Consider the following 16,979-nt stretch of genomic DNA (forward strand, 5'->3'; position numbering starts at 1 on the left):
GTTTTTATCATAAATGGGTGTTGAATTTTGTCAAAAGCTTTCTCTGCATCTATTGAGATGATCATATGGTTTTTCTCCTTCAATTTGTTAATATGGTTTATCACATTGATAGATTTGCGTATATTGAAGAATCCTTGCATTCCTGGAATAAACCCCACTTGATCATGGTGTATGATCCTTTTAATGTGCTGTTGGATTCTGTTTGCTAGTATTTTGTTGAGGATTTTTGCATCTATGTTCATCAGTGATATTGGCCTGTAGTTTTCTTTCTTTGTGACATCCTTGTCTGGTTTTGGTATCAAGGTGATGGTGGCTTCGTAGAAGGAATTTGGGAGTGTTCCTCCCTCTGCTATATTTTGGAAGAGTTTGAGAAGGATAGGTGTTAGCTCTTCTCTAAACGTTTGATAGAATTCACCTGTGAAGCCATCTGGTCCTGGGCTTTTGTTTGTTGGAAGGTTTTTAATCACAGTTTCAATTTCAGTGCTTGTGATTGGTCTGTTCATATTTTCTATTTCTTCCTGATTCAGTCTTGGCAGGTTGTGCATTTCTAAGAATTTGTCCATTTCTTCCAGATTGTCCATTTTATTGGCATAGAGTTGCTTGTAGTAATCTCTCATGATTTTTTTTATTTCTGCAGTGTCAGTTGTTACTTCTCCTTTTTCATTTCTAATTCTATTGATTTGAGTCTTCTCCCTTTTTTTCTTGATGAGTCTGGCTAGTGGTTTATCTATTTTGTTTATCTTCTCAAAGAACCAGCTTTTAGTTTTATTGATCTTTGCTATTGTTTCCTTCATTTCTTTTTCATTTATTTCTGATCTGATTTTTATGATTTCTTTCCTTCTGCTAGCTTTGGGGTTTTTTTGTTCTTCTTTCTCTAATTGCTTGAGGTGCAAGGTTAGGTTGTTTATTCGAGATGTTTCCTGCTTCTTAAGGTGGGCTTGTATTGCTATAAACTTCCCCCTTAGAACTGCTTTTGCTGCATCCCATAGGTTTTGGGTCGTTGTGTCTCCATTGTCATTTGTTTCTAGGTATTTTTTTATTTCCTCTTTGATTTCTTCAGTGATCACTTCATTATTAAGTAGTGTATTGTTTAGCCTCCATGTGTTTGTATTTTTTACAGATCTTTTCCTGTAATTGATATCTAGTCTCATGGCGTTGTGGTCGGAAAAGATACTTGATACAATTTCAGTTTTCTTAAATTTACCAAGGCTTGATTTGTGACCCAAGATATGATCTATCCTGGAGAATGTTCCATGAGCACTTGAGAAAAATGTGTATTCTGTTGTTTTTGGATGGAGTGTCCTATAAATATCAATTAAGTCCATCTTGTTTAATGTATCATTTAAAGCTTGTGTTTCCTTATTTATTTTCATTTTGGATGATCTGTCCATGGGTGAAAGTGGGGTGTTAAAGTCCCCTACTATGAATGTGTTACTGTTGATCTCCCCTTTTATGGTTGTTAGTATTTGCCTTATGTATTGAGGTGCTCCTATGTTGGGTGCATAAATATTTACAATTGTTATATCTTCTTCTTGGATCGATCCCTTGATCATTATGTAGTGTCCTTCTTTGTCCCTTTTAATAGTCCTTATTTTAAAGTCTATTTTGTCTGATATGAGAATTGCTACTCCAGCTTTCTTTTGGTTTCCATTTGCATGGAATATCTTTTTCCATCCCCTTACTTTCAGTCTGTATGTGTCTCTAGTTCTGAAGTGGGTCTCTTGTAGACAGCATATATAAGGGTCTTGTTTTTGTATCCATTCAGCCAATCTGTGTCTTTTGGTGGGAGCATTTAGTCCATTTACATTTAAGGTAATTATTGATATGTATGTTCCTATTTCCATTTTATATATTGTTTTGGGTTCGCTACTATAGGTCATTTCCTTCTCTTGTGTTTCGTGTCTTGAGAAGTTCCTTTAGCATTTGTTGTAAAGCTGGTTTGGTGGTGCTGAACTCTCTCAGCTTTTGCTTGTCTGTAAAGGTTTTAATTTCTCCATCAAATGTGAATGAGATCCTTGCTGGGTAGAGTAGTCTTGGTTGCAGGCTATTCTCCTTCATCACTTTCAGTATGTCCTGCCACGCCCTTCTGGCTTGTAGGGTTTCTGCTGAGAGATCAGCTGTTAACCTTATGGGGATTCCCTTGTGTGTTATTTGTTGTTTTTCCCTTGCTGCTTTTAATATGCTTTCTTTGTATTTAATTTTTGACAGTTTGATTAATATGTGTCTTGGCGTGTTTCTCCTTGTATTTATCCTGTATGGGACCCTCTGTGCTTCCTGGACTTGATTAACTATTTCCTTTCCCATATTAGGGAAGTTTTCAACTATAATCTCTTCAAATATTTTCTCAGTCCCTTTCTTTCTTTCTTCTTCTTCTGGAACCCCTATAATTCGAATGTTGGTGCGTTTCATGTTGTCCCAGAGGTCTCTGAGACTGTCCTCAGTTCTTTTCATTCTTTTTTCTTTATTCTGCTCTGCAGTAGTTATTTCCACTAGTTTATCTTCCAGGTCACTTATCCGTTCTTCTGCCTCAGTTATTCTGCTATTGATCCTATCTAGAGTGATTTTAATTTCATTTATTGCATTGTTCATCGTTGCTTGTTTCATCTTTAGTTCTTGTAGGTCCTTGTTAACTGTTTCTTGCATTTTGTCCATTCTACTTCCAAGATTTCGGATCATCCTTACTATCATTATTCTGAATTCTTTTTCAGGTAGATTGCCTATTTCCTCTTCATTTGTTAGGTCTGGTGGGTTTTTATCTTGCTCCTTCATCTGCTGTGTGTTTTTCTGTCTTCTCATTTTGCTTATCTTACTGTGTTTGGGGTCTCCTTTTTGCAGGCTGCAGGTTCGTAGTTCCCGTTGTTTTTGATGTCTGTCTCCAGTGGCTAAGGTTGTTTCAGTGGGTTGTGTAGGCTTCCTGGTGGAGGGGACTAGTGCCTGTGTTGTGCTGGATGAGGCTGGATCTTGTCTCTCTAGTGGGCAGGTTCACGTCTGGTGGTGTGTTTTGGGGTGTCTGTGGCCTTATTATGATTTTAGGCAGCCTCTCTGCTAATGGGTGGGGTTGTGTTCCTGTTTTGCTAGTTGTTTGGCATAGGTTGTCCAGCACTGTGGCTTGCTGGTCGTTGAGTGAAGCTGGGTGCTGGTGTTAAGATGGAGGTCTCTGGGATATTTCCACCGTTTAATATTATGTGGAGCTGGGAGGTCTCTTGTTGACCAGTGTCCTGAAGTTGGCTCTCCTACCTCAGAGGCAGAGCCCTGACTCCTGGCTGGAGCACCAAGAGCCTTTCATCCACACAGCTCAGAATAAAAGGGAGAAAAAGTAGGGAGAATTAGTAGAAGTATGAGTAAAGAAAGAAGGAAAGGAGGAAAGGAAGGAAGAAAGAAAGAAGCAAAGAAGGAAAGAAAGGAGGGAGGGAGGGAGGAAGGGAGGAAGGAAGGAGGGAAAGAAGGAAAAAAAGACAGAAAGAAAGATGATACAGTAAAAATAAAATAAAGTATAATATAGTTATTGAATTAAAAAATATTTAGAAAAAATAAAGGGACGGATAGAACCTTAGGACAAATGTTGGAAGCAAAGCTATACAGAGAAAATCTTACACAGAAGCATACACATACACCTTCACAAAAAGAGGTAAAGGGGGAAAAATCATAAATCCTGCTCCCTGAGACCACCTCCTCAATTTGGGGTGATTCGTTGTCTAAAGGAGGGAAGGAAGGAAGGAAAGAAAGAAAGAACGAAGGTAAAGTATAATAAAGTTATTACAATTAAACTTAATTATTAAGAAAAAGAATTTTTTAAAAAAAAGTCATGGACGGATAGAGCCCTAGGACAAATGGTGGAAGCTAGAGTATACAGACAAGATCTCACACAGAAGCATACACGTACACATTCACAAAAAGAGGAAAAGGGAAAAAAATCATAGATCTCGCTCCTAAATTCCACCTCTTCAATTTGGGATCATTCCTTGTCTATTCAGGTATTCCACAGATGCAGGGTATATCAAGTTGATTGTGGAGCTTTAATCCGCTACTTCTGTGGCTGCTGGGAGAGATTTCCCTTTCTCTTCTTTGTTTTCACAGCTCACAGGAGCTCAGCTTTGGATTTGGCCCTGCCTCTGCGTGTAGGTCGCTGGAGGGCGTCTGTTTTTTCGCTCAGACAGGACGGGATTAAAGGAGCCGCTGATTCGGGGCCTCCGGCTCACTCTGGCCGGGGGTTGGGGGATGGGGGAAGGAGGGGCACTGCGTGCGGGGCGGGCCTGCGGCGGCAGAGGCAGCGTGACGTTGCGGCAGAGGCCGGCGTGACGTTGCACCAGCCTGAGGCCCGCCGTGCGTTATCCCGGGGAAGTTGTCCCTGGATCCCGGGAACCTGGCAGTGGCGGGCTGCACAGGCTCCGCGGAAGAGGGGTGTGGAGAGTGACCTGTGCTCGCACACAGGCCCCTTGGTGGCGGCAGCAGCAGCCTTAGCGTCTCCCGCCCGTCTCTGGGGTCCGCGGTTTTAGCCGCGGCTCGCGCCCGTCTCTGGGGTTTGCGCTTTCAGCCGCGGCTCGCGCCCGTCTCGGGGGCTCGCGCCCTCAGCCGCGGCTCGCGCCCGTCTCTGGGGTTCGCGCTTTTAGCCGTGGCTCGCGCCCGTCTCTGGGGTTCGCGCTTTTAGCCGCGGCTCGCGCCCGTCTCTGGAGTTCCTTTAAGCAGCGCTCTTAAACCCCTCTCCTCGCGCACCAGGAAACAAAGAGGGAAGAAAAAGTCTCTTGCCTCTTCGGCCGGTGCAGGCTTTTCCCGGAACTCCCTCCCGGCTAGTCGTGGTGCACTAACCCCTTCAGGCTATGTTCAAGCCGCCAACCCCAGTCCTCTCCCTGAGCTCCGTCCAAAACCAAAACCCGAGCCTCAGCTCGCAGCCCCGCCCGCCCCTGTGGGTGAGCAGCAAGCCTCTCGGGTTGGTGAGTGCCGGTCGGCACCGATCGTCTGTGCAGGAATCTCCCCGCTTTGCCCTCCGCACCCGTCGCTGTGCACTACTCCGCGGTCCCGAAACTTCCCCCTCCGCCTCCCGCAGTCTCCGCCCGCGGAGGGGCTTCCTAGTGTGTGGAAACTTTTCCTCCTTCACAGCTCCCTCCCACTGGTGCAGGTGCCGTCCTTATTCTTTTGTCTCTGTTTTTTCTTTTGCCCTACCCAGTTACGTGGGGAGTTTCTTGCCTTTTGGGAGGTCTGAGGTCTTCTGCCAGCCTTCAGTAGGAGTTCTGTAGGAGTTGTTCCACGTGTGGATGTATTTCTGGTGTATCCGTGGGGAGGAAGGCGATCTCCGCGTCTTACTCTTCCGCCATCTTCCGACCGCCCCTACAATTCACTATTAAACTTTATAGGACTGTAAATTGTCTGTGCTATAAAACAAAAGTATGTCTCCTGAGAGACTTAGATAACTGTCTTATTAGAAAATATTCTAGCATGATATTTTAAAAAACATCATCAATTTGCTTTATCTCCAAATATTTCATATTTTCCTTTCACAATAGGCAACTATGTTTTAGTTTATAGTAATTAAGCTTCTTCATTGCTTCACTCCCCATTGTGGAGTACATAATTCATCCAGCAACAGTAATAAAGAGATATGAGAGGATTTCCCATTGTTGAGTAGAGTTAGAGGGTTTTGTTTTGTTTTGTTCTTTTAAATCAGGTAGGAAAAAGGCTAACAGGGAAAGAAGGAAGCAGGCTGATAGGGAAAAGGAGCAGTTGGCTTTGAAGGGGTGAGAACATGGGGGAAGAATATGCTCAGGTATTGTGCAGGGTTGACTCTGCAGCCTCCTTAGACCCCTTTCCACGTTCTTAGATCTATAACCCTCTGTTCTCTGGGAAGAAGGGGATGGCTAAAGGTTGCCCAGAGTCTTCAGAGAATGGTGATGGAATCCATGCTTTTTGAGACTCTCCCTCTAGGTCTAATGTTTGTTCTTGGTGGGTTCAAAGCTCCTTTCTTTGTGTTTCCTTGGTGGGACCTAATCTGTTTCTCTTTTCATCCATAGTGGCATAGATGTTCACTATGCAGTTACCTTCAATGGTGATGCCATCAGCAATACCACCTGGGACCTAATTAGCCTTCACTCCAACAAGGTGGAGAACCATGGTCTTGTGGAATTGGATGATAAGCCTACTGCTGTTTATACAATTAGTAACTTCAGAGATTATATTGCTGAGACACTGCACCAGAATGTTTTGCTGGGGACCTCCTCTTTGAATCTGGATCCTGACTCCCTTCAGCTTATTGATGGTAAGTTGGATAACCATTAAGTCCTTGTACAGTTTTAGTTTCTTTTCCAATATATTCTGGGAAAACTAATTTCCAAAAATATATATGGTTCTGGCACTCTCTAGACTGCATGAGACAGAAGCCATCCTGATATGAATGGCGCTTTAGCCATGCAGATAATTTGGGTAGATCAATCAGGGGTTTCTGGTGGAAGAATGGCATGAGGATTAAGATATGCCATAGGCAAAATGAGGTTGTTTAGGAAACTAAATCCATAAACAACATAGTGAGGTCTTCCTTTTATGTGGAGCCTGGGGTGGAGCTACTTCCTAGAAGGTGTCCTAAAAAAGAGGTCAACAGTTCTCTCAGAATTTCCAAGCAAGTTTAACAAAAGCTTTAGGATATCCAGTACAAACTAATTCAGGTGCTTTGACCTTTCAGTAGATGTACATTTCAACTGCTCAGAATTTTATTCCTAAAATCCATTTCTGTTTGTTTTGCCAGCTTCAGAGTTCTGAATGGCTGCAGCTTTCTAGGTGACTCAATCATCTTAAAAGATATGTTCATCTTTGATCTCATGCTACTCGTTTTCCATAGAAGACAAGATAACTGAATACACAGTTGAGAAAGAATTTTGGAAAATACTTACATTTTCCAAAAATAGGGTCTTTGACTTCTGTTTGATCCCTTTATGTCAGTGAACAGGTGAATTAAGAGAGATTCTGCTTCTGTTTTTGTGTATGCACCAGATCACCTTTCTGACAATCCTTTCTTTTTAGCTTTTATTGATTCCTTCTCTCCTCCAGGCAAAATCATTTTCTTTTTTGTCTGTGTTCACATACATTATATAAATGTCCTTCATATTGTTTTATAATATGTATTTATCTGTGACATAGGGAACAGTTCCACAAAAGAAACTTGACTTTATTAATATTTATAGCCTCAATCTCATCAAAGTCCATGGTAACTAGCAAGGATTCAGTAAATCTTATTGAATTAAATTATACAATCTACTCTGTTAACTTTATGGCTTAGTATTGGTATAGTGATAAACTCTCTGGTGTCTTACCCCTTTTTTCAAAGGCACTTTCTGCCAAAAAGGAAATAGTTTTGCATAATTTTCTCCATTTTTAGCATCAACTAAATGAGTTGGAATTTCAGTTCAACTTTGTTATTAAAATGAAAAAAATCAGTTTTAAAGCAACTACTTCATAGGAATCTTGAAAAGAGTAAAAAATTGCTTGAGAAAGGAAAGAAAATAATATAGGAGTGTCCTAAATGTAATGATGGGGAGAATATTTATTTTATGTTGGAGTCTTATAATTTAGACAGGTTGTGCTAATATAAGTACAATATTTGAATAAAGTATCAAGCATTTTCTAAGCGACTCCCCATCTGTTCTACCCAAATGTAAGCTATGAAAAGGAAAAACTTGGTTTTTAGTTGTCCCTGAACCTCAAGTACAATTGTGTCTCAACTAAAAATGTTCTTTAATGTTACTCTTTCTTTAGTGAGAGGAGTTTTACTTCCCCAAAGTGAAGACCAAGTTTGGAACACCCAAAGTTCAAGTCTTCAGGAAACCTTACCATCTATTCTGGTAAGTATGTTTCTGTGTTTTACTCCTAGAACCAGGCCCTCAAGCTTTTCTTCTTTGTACACTTACCTGCTTACTTTGGTATCATGACTTTCCCAAGCTGTTCCTATTACACATATTCTCTTATATCATCCTTGGGACATTATTCATAGTTGTCAGCTCATGGGACCCAAGTATTGGTTCAGATAATTTAAGCCTTCCACAGTGGTTAAATGAAGTCCACACATTTGGCATTGCCAAAGTCCACACATGGTAGAAAGCTTATTTATGGTTCATACTTGCTTGGTGATAATTAAGCTATAAGTGCCCACTGAGTTGTTCTATAAAAGTTACCCAGAAATAGTTTTTATAGCCAAGATTATAAATTTGGTGTACATAGATACAGAGTATACATTTTTGTTCCAAGGATTGTATTGAAGAAAAAGTTTAGACTCCAAAGCATATTGAACAGTGTGTGTATGGAAAGGAGAGAAGGCAGAGTAGAAATATTGGCTAGTTGACAGGGATGGTATACCAGGCCTGCATTTTTTTTTTCATATTTAAGTCCATTTATTTCTAATGTTATTTATCCTTACATGTGTGTTTTTTAAATTGCACTTTGAAGTTGTAGAATTTCTTTTTTTTTTTTAATTGGCATATAGTTGCTTTACAATGTTGTGTTAGTTTCTGCTGTACAGCAAAGTGAATCAGCCACATGTATACGTATATCCTCTCTTCCTTGGATTTCCTTCCCATTTAGGTCACCACAGAGCAATGAGTAGAGTTTCCTGTGCTTTACAGTCTGTTCTCATTAGTTATCTATTTTATACATAGTAGTGTATATATGTCAACCCCAATCCATCCCACCCCCACCTTCCAATCAGGCCTCCTTTTAACCTGGGCAGAAAGCATTCCCATTTGCACAGAAACGGCATGGAATGAACTTTCCTTTTTGTTCTTACCACTTAACTCCCCTGGACACTCTTCTGCCCCCTTCAAATCTCCACTTGCCATGTCACCTACGGGGAGGCATCCAGTAGAAAAGAAATGGCTTCCTCAAGTGCAGGTAAAACAACAACCAGAACACCTGTAGAGACTAAGCTGTTTACAACACGACTACACGATCTTTTATTATCACATAGTCACAGAATGGAGACTCCCTTCTTCTTCATTCCCTGTTCCTTCTACCCTCTTGAGACTTCTTTTCTGTCTTATATGGCAAAGAAGAAATTAATGTTAATTAATTTCAGATACTTGTTTCCTGGCTTTAATCCAGCAATTGAAATTTAGAAAGTCTGCCCCAAATTGGCTTAACCAATATATACAGCCATTACTTCTGCTCAGGTATAGAGCAACTCAGTTTTGAAATGTGGAGTCACTGGAAATACTCTTTTTCACCAAGTTCCATGTTGGAGAAAAAAGGTTAGAGGGGGATTGACATCAGAGATTACATTCATTTGGTGTTTGTTTATTCATTCACTTATTAATTTGAGTATATTTATTTTGTGCTTTTCATGTGCCAAGTGCTGGGGAAACTAAGATGAATAAGGTGTGGCCTTGCCTACAAGAAGTTTCCAGTCTGGTGGTTGTAGACAGACTTCTACACAAATAAAGTAGTGCTGTCATAGGATTTCATCCAAGGTGCGGTGGCAGGGAGTGGATGATCCACTGCAAACATGGCACATTCCGCTCCTTCTGATCCCATTCTACTCAGGGCTTCCGTAACCACAGATCTGTGATGATATCTTAGAACGATGTAAAGACAGAAATTTCTGCATAAGTCAGGGGTTGCAAACTGGAGACCAGCTGACTGGATCCAGCTATAGGCATGTGCTTTGGGGCCAATTTTTTTTTTAATTTTTATAAATTTATTTATTTATTTTTGGCTGCGTTGGGTCTTCATTGCTGCGCAAAGCCTTTCTCTAGTTGCGGTGAGCGGGGGCTACTCTTTGTGGCAGTGCGTGGGCTTCTCATTGAGGTGGCTTCTCTTGTTGCGGAGCACGGGCTCTAGGCACGTGGGCTTCAGTAGTTGTGGCTCATGGGCTCAGTAGTTGTAGCTCATGGGCTTCAGTAGTTGCGGCGCATGGGCTCTAAAGCACAGGCTCAGTAGTTGTGGCGCACGGGCTTAGTTGCTCCGCGGCATGTGGGATCTTCCCGGACCAGGGCCCGAACCCGTGTCCCCTGCATTGGCAGGCAGATTCTTAACCACTGTGCCACCAGGGAAGCCCCCAAATTTTTTAAAAAGCCAATATTTAAAAGTAAGGAGATTTTTGCATAAAAATGCAGATTTCCAACTTCTTTTGAAAACCGGAAGATCTGATATCATTAGGTTTACATTTCCCGTTGCAGAAAGTGGCTAGAGCTTGGCTGAAAGAAGCTACCCCTTTAATTATTGGCAAACACTGACTACCTGGACTCATTTGTTCATTTATGTTGCCTCTTCTGTGGTTCTATTTGCATTTAAGCCAACTCCTTAGTTTTTCAATTTGAGGAGACATTGCAATGTTAATGGGTGATTAAAAAACATGAAAGAAAAGAATGATTAATTAGAGGTATCTGATTATTGCTTCTCCTCCTCCCCCTCCTCCCCTCCTCCTCCCCGTTCCCTCCTCCCCCTTCTCCCCCTCCTCCTTTTCCTCCCCCTCCTCCCCCTTCTCTCCCTTCTCCCCCTTCTCCCACTCCTCTCTCTCTATTCTTTAATAGAAATGAGATTTTTTTTATCCGATTTTATTTTTAGAAATTATTTTAGACTTAAGAATGTTGGGATATTGAATTTGACACCTTTTGGCCTCCTGGTTTGGAAAATCACTTGTTGCACAGTATGCTTCCTATAGCACTTAGCAAACTTTTCAATTGGCCTTAGCAGAAGTGAAACTGGCCAATATAATATTGAACCTGTTAATATACTACATTGAACTGAAAGAAGAATTCATGAGTTGAATTTGTTACTATGGGAACATCTATTCATATAAAAATAAATAAAGTGCTATTCCTGGCATGTATGTGTTCATCTTTCAAAATATATGAGAGAGCTTCATTGCCCTGCCCTTTTTTTTTTACTGGGTACTTGTTTGGAATAGATGGTCTTCCTTCTTTATTTAAAAAGTCAAGTTGTGGGCTTCCCTGGTGGCGCAGTGGTTGAGAGTCCGCCTGCTGATGCAGGGGACGTGGGTTCGTGCCCCGGTCTGGGAAGATCCCATATGCCGTGGAGCGGCTGGGCCCGTGAGCCATGGCCACTGAGCCTGCGCGTCCAGAGCCTGTGCTCCGCAACGGGAGAGGCCACAGCAGTGAGAGGCCCGCGTACCGCAAAAAAAAAAAAAAGTCAAGTTGTTTACTTTCACATTTTACGTTGTTTACTTGTGGCTTAATTTTTATTAAAGATATTGTGTATTGTTTTAACTTTTATGAACTGAAAAGGAATTTATAGGTATATCGAAATCATATATATTACTTGAGCATTTCTTTTTCATTGAGGATTCAGCTGCTTTCCTAATGTGTGTCAGATCATAGGCTCTGTCTGATAAAACTCAGTTTCTTAAGTATAGGTCGAAGAGCTTCGCCTTCTCTGTTAGAATTTCAAAAAAATGCACACTTAGAATTTACAAGGATGTAAATATGCCTTACTCAGCTGGAAGCACAGGTGGCTTTAACATATCTCTATAAGTGGTTTTAGGTAATTCAGAGGAAAACAAGTGAATTCCCTGGTATGGTATGACTCTCATCATCGTACCAACATTTTTGAGGGACAGAACTTAGTATTGAGTAAATGGCCTTCTTACTTTTCACTGAATACATATATAGTTTTAGATAATAGAAAAAAATGAGAAAGAAAGAAACTTTTCCTCATATACAAACAGCCTCCATTTTCAACATAGATGTTTAAATATTAGAAAATGGTTTTTCCTCCTTTCTCTCCTTTGTGTTCACCTGGGTCTTTTAGATTTGTGCATATATGCTAACCTGAATGAGAATAGACTGCCAAGTCTGCTAGCTCCGGTTTCTCCTCTGGAAATCCTTTTGCCCTCTGTATGTATTCCTCAATGAACAGTCTGGTATAGTGAGTGAAGCACGGGGACCAAACTCTAGAAACTCAGAATCTGGTTCTGACTTTTTTTTCTCTATTTTTTGTGACTGTGGACATTTCACTTCTATGAACCTCAGTTCCTTATTTTTAATAGGCAAGTTTGGACTAAATGATTCTTAAGAGTCTTTCTAGTTATAAAATTTGATAGTTTTGTTACATTCAAACATATGTGCATGCTCAGCCCCACTTCCTAACATAAGATTTTTATAAACCAAAGGATGGCCTTATAAAGCATTGAGCCTTTGGCAAAGCAAAAGCTTCTGTTTGTTTTACTTGTACATTCTGGACTTCAGTTGGTTGTCTTTTCATTTATCTGGAATTGAGCTGTTGCTCTCTCCATCTGGTCAATTCATTTTATTCCCCCTAGCTTTATTGAGATATAATTGACATCCAACACTGTATAAATTTAACGTGTGTAATATGATGATTTGATACACATATATTGTGAAGTACTTATCACAATAGAGTTAGTTAACACCTCCGTAACTTCACATAATTACCTTTTTTTTTTTTTTTTTGGTAGTAAGAACATTTAAGATTTACTCTTTAGACAAATTTCAAGTTTATAACACAGTACTGTTAACTATAGCCACCACATTGTACATTAGCTACCCAGAACTCATTCAGCTTATAACTGCAAGTTTGTACTTTTTAACTGACATCTCTCCATCTCCCCATCCCCAGCCTCTGGAAAACACCATTCTACAGTTGTTTTTATGAGTTTGGCTTTCTCAGATTCTACATATAAGTGATATCATACAGTATTCTTCTGACTTATTTCACTTAGCATAATGCCCTCAAGGTCCATCCATGTTGTCACAAATGGCAGGATTTCTTTCTCTTTCATGGCTGAATAATATTCCATTGTATATATGTAACACATCTTCTTTATCCATTCATCTGTCAATGGATACTTAGGTTGTTTCCATATCTTAACTATTGTGACTAATGCTGCAGTGAACATGGGAATACTATAGATATCTCTTTGACACACTGATTTAATTTCCTTTAGCCATATACCCAGAAGTGGGTATTGCTGGATCACATGGTAGTTCTATTTTTAATTTTATGAGGAAAAAGTTTTTTTCCACACACCATTGCCAGCACTTTTGTCTTTTTGACAATAGCCATTCTAACTGGTGTGAGGTGATATTTCACTGTGGTTTTGATTTGCATTTCCCTGATGATAGTGATGTTGAATATCTTTTCATGTAGCTATTGGCCATTTGGATATTCTCTTTCTGTTTTTCTCAGACCTCCTATGGATACACCTTCTCCACACTTCTTGCTGCCTGTTGTGGCAGAATTCTTAAGCTTGTATGCTTTTTTTTTTTTTTTTTTTTTTTTGCGGTATGTGGGCCTCTCACTGTTGTGGCCTCTCCCATTGCAGAGCGCAGGCTCAGCGGCCATGGCTCACAGGCCCAGCCGCTCCACGGCATATGGGATCTTCACGGACGGGGGCAGGAACCCGTGTCCCCTGCATCAGCAGGCGGACTCTCAACCACTGCACCACCAGGGAAGCCCTGTATGCCTTCTCTTGATCCTGCAGTGCACCAGGCTAAGTACTGACAGCTTTCCTAAAGGAAGTGCAAAAGCTTAACTTTGTCGTCTCTCCTTGGCCTATAGATAGATTCAGGCTGGATTTTTGGGCCTGCTCGCTAGCTGTCTGCCAAAGTTCGCTCTCCCTGCCATGGGGAGTGCACACGAGGAGCTGGCCGTGGGGTGGAGGAGGTGCCTGTGGGGGTGAGGTGCCCATGGGCCAGTTGAGGGGGATCCATGGGCAAGGTGTCTTGGCAGCTTGTGGTCAGGCCTCCTGGTGGAGTCAGTCATGTAGTTAGTAGGATCTGCATCCCTGTGATATGTTCAGAGTCCTGGCCGCTGTTCTTTCAGCCACTTCCCATCCCCTGGTCGTGCAGCTTACAACTCAGTTCTCTGGATAGAGTGAGAGAGAAACAGACCTCTTTAGCAAGGTCCTGCACAGCTGGGGAGGCCAGAGACTCACTCACATGTTCTCACTTTCCGCTGTGCAGAAATCATGTACAGAGAGGGTTTCTCTTGGCCCTGAGCTGTGCTGCCTTGGGGGAGGGATGAGGTGGGTAAAGGGAAACTGTTCCTCTTACACTCGCCAATGTGTCTAAAGTTGGACTTTTTTGCTCAAGTGGTGTGTTTGGAGCTTCTCTGTTGGACTCCTGGACTTCCACAAAGGCTCTGTCATTCATGGGTGACTGTCTAAGTCATTGTTCTCCAGGGGCTCCCAGACTGCGTCCAAGAGGGGCTGGAGCCAGTTCACGGGCCACCTCAGGGTCCACAGCCAGGACTGAGGTCTGTATGCTTCTTACCCTGTGCATGGGTGGGCTAGACTCCTTCTGGGTCCCTTGGTGTATGATGCTGGATCCCACAGCTCCCACAAAGGCACTTTTGTCCATGGAGGATGCCAAATTGTTACTGTTGAAGGGGGAATACGAGTGGGGGATGTCTTACTCAGCTGCCATCACTCTGGCCCATTCTTGAGGACCCAGAAAGTTTTAGACCCTCTAGTCAGAAACGTAAGGCAACTTTGTGTGTCTGCTTGGTGCTGGGTTATATAGGAGCACTGTGTACGCAGGTCAGTGATTGCAAGCTGCCTTCACTACATAGAGTTATATAAGGTTAAGTTCATTCCTTGTGATGATGTACTCTTAAAATATTAAAATTTACTAGAAAAATGCCAGAAGTCTTTCCCCTGATTAGATCATCTTTTTGGCCTTACTCATGAATCAAGTCTTGATATCCTCATGTTCACTTCTGACGAGAGAATTCCCAAGAGGTAATTTCTTATCCTGAAATGGTTCTTTTATTATTATTATTTTTTAACCTTTTGCAGTTACATCCAGTCTTTTGAGGATGGTCTTCCTCTTTCTTTGACATATATCTTGCCTTTCTCTACTTTCTCTATATTTTTCATTTCATCAGACTCTGGTCACAGACTCCAGTCTAATGCTCAGATGTGTCTTCCTCTATTCCATTTTTTGACCAAAGTCACACTGGCAAAAATATTCACTAGTATTGCGCCATCCACTTTTCATCACTTCCCTCTTAACTTTCTAGATTCTTTATTTCTAATCAAATTTAGCAGAATGATACCATTTTTGGTTCACGTTGTTGTTATTTTAATTGATTCTCATTCTTCCTTTGCTGGCTATTTGTATTTCATTACAAATTATGTAATCATCTTTTGACAGAAGTGATTCAAACTTTTATGGATTTTAGAAATACATTGCACTACAAAACATGGCATGGCCAGGGTTTCAATAGTAACAGAACCACCTGTTCTGTTAAGGGGTTAAGGGAGTGAAAAAAGGATCTTGAAGTATGCTGAGACTAATAACAGTGAGAAGCCATTCCCATCCATTGGATTGTAGGGCAAGGGGAGGAAATGCAATTACCAGAGCCCAGTGAGAGCTGAAGTTGCAATTGTAGAAGGACGCAGCTACGTCTGCAGTATTGAGGCTTGGAGGGAACTGGGAAGAAATACCGAAACCTCTCACTCTTCCTGTCCTTTGATCTTCTGCTTCTAAAAGTGTAAACTCAGAAGACAGCTGGTAAGGGAGCAGGGTGATGAAATTATCAGGGAAGAGAAGGAGCTAGGGTGGTGGCAGATGAAAATAGCCAGCAGGATGGCCCACTTAAAATAGGACCTAATTAAAAGAGCATGAACAAGGTAGGAAGTGTTGGTGTCACTGAGTTCCACAAAAGAAAATTAGTTACTTGACTTAGTGCTTTTAGTTTAGAAATAGTAGATGAAACTGAGAGTATCTCCATATATATGCAGTGGCCTACTATGCATTTGTCACTAGAAGAGGGGATAAATTGGGTCATACTCAGTGATTTCTTGCCTCATGTTCCCTCCCTTGTGACTAGGAGAGTGTGCTGTCTAAGGCTTCCTCACATGGACCCTTGATGGAGAGACAAGGGGAAGTGTGTAGGCAAAGCATACAAGACTAATTAGGTCATGACATTGGGTTGAGTCCCTCCGTAGGCTAGTAGGTTGTTTAGTTCCTGGCCATGGACTGAAGTGTAGGTAGCCACCTTAAAATTGTGTGCTTTTGTTTAAAAATCACATTAGGGTTGAGAGTATATGCCAGTGAAAATTCACTACCCTTGGCAGGAATCTCCTGGAAGAGTGGGGAGAGGATTCTATTCAGAGTTTCTTAGTTTTCATGGGCTTCATTTTGTTTATAGCTCTTCCATGAATTCTAGCCTTCAGGCAGGTTTATGCTTGTGGAAAATTTCTTAAAGGTTCCAGTTGATGAGAAATATAATGATTTAACAACTAAAGAAGTATTTTAGAAACCCAGGCTGGAATAATACAACCAACACATGATCAAGCTGCATCCTCTACTGAGGAGCTTTTAAAAGTACCATGTCTAGGTCCTGCCCTCAGACCAGTTAAGTTAGAATCTCTGAGGTGTGGGGTGTGGGCATTGGTGTCTTTAAAAAGCTTACATGTGATTTTTAAAAAAAATTTATTTACTTTTTTTTTTTTTTGGCTGCGTTGGGTCTTCGTTGCTGTACGCGGACTACTCTTCATTGCGGTGCGTGGGCTCTCATTGTAGTGGCTTCTTTTTTTTTTTTTTTTTGCAGTATGCGGGCCTCTCACTGTTGTGGCCTCTCCCATTGCGGAGCACAGGCTCCGGATGCGCAGGCTTAGCAGCCCTGGCTCACGGGCCCAGCCGCTCCGCGGCATGTGGGATCTTCCCAGACCAGGGCACGAACCCCTGTCCCCTGCATCGGCAGGTGGACTCTCAACCACTGCACCACCAGGGAAGCCCGGTGGCTTCTCTTGTTGCAGAGCACAGGCTCTAGGTGCGTGGGCTTCAGTAGTTGCAGCATGTGGGCTCAGTAGTTGTGGCTCACGGGGTATAGAGCACAGGCTCAGTAGTTGTGGCCCACGGGCTTCGTTGCTCCGTGGCATGTGGGATCTTCCTGGACCAGGGCTCAAACCTGTGTCCCCTGCATTGGCAGGTGGGTTCTTAGCCACTGCACCACCAGGGAAGTCCTTGCATGTGATTTTAATGCTATTTAGAGTAGAGAATGATTGATCTTTTCTATTT

The 16,979-nt window shown here is 41.8% G+C and overlaps 1 protein-coding gene across 4 annotated transcripts in view; it reads left to right on the forward strand.

The window, feature by feature from the left end:
• Positions 1-16,979, forward strand: part of IMPG2 (interphotoreceptor matrix proteoglycan 2) — a 78,716-nt gene that overhangs the window by 46,029 nt on the left and 15,708 nt on the right. For all 4 annotated transcript variants that reach the window (XM_032629907.1, XM_032629910.1, XM_032629911.1 and 1 more), the window contains 2 exons: positions 6,006-6,250; positions 7,741-7,826. In XM_032629907.1, the coding sequence (XP_032485798.1) occupies positions 6,006-6,250; positions 7,741-7,826 (331 nt within the window). The remainder of the gene's footprint in view (positions 1-6,005; positions 6,251-7,740; positions 7,827-16,979) is intronic.

The sequence above is a fragment of the Phocoena sinus genome, chromosome 4 (genome assembly GCF_008692025.1).
Source record: "Phocoena sinus isolate mPhoSin1 chromosome 4, mPhoSin1.pri, whole genome shotgun sequence".
NCBI lineage: Eukaryota > Metazoa > Chordata > Mammalia > Artiodactyla > Phocoenidae > Phocoena > Phocoena sinus.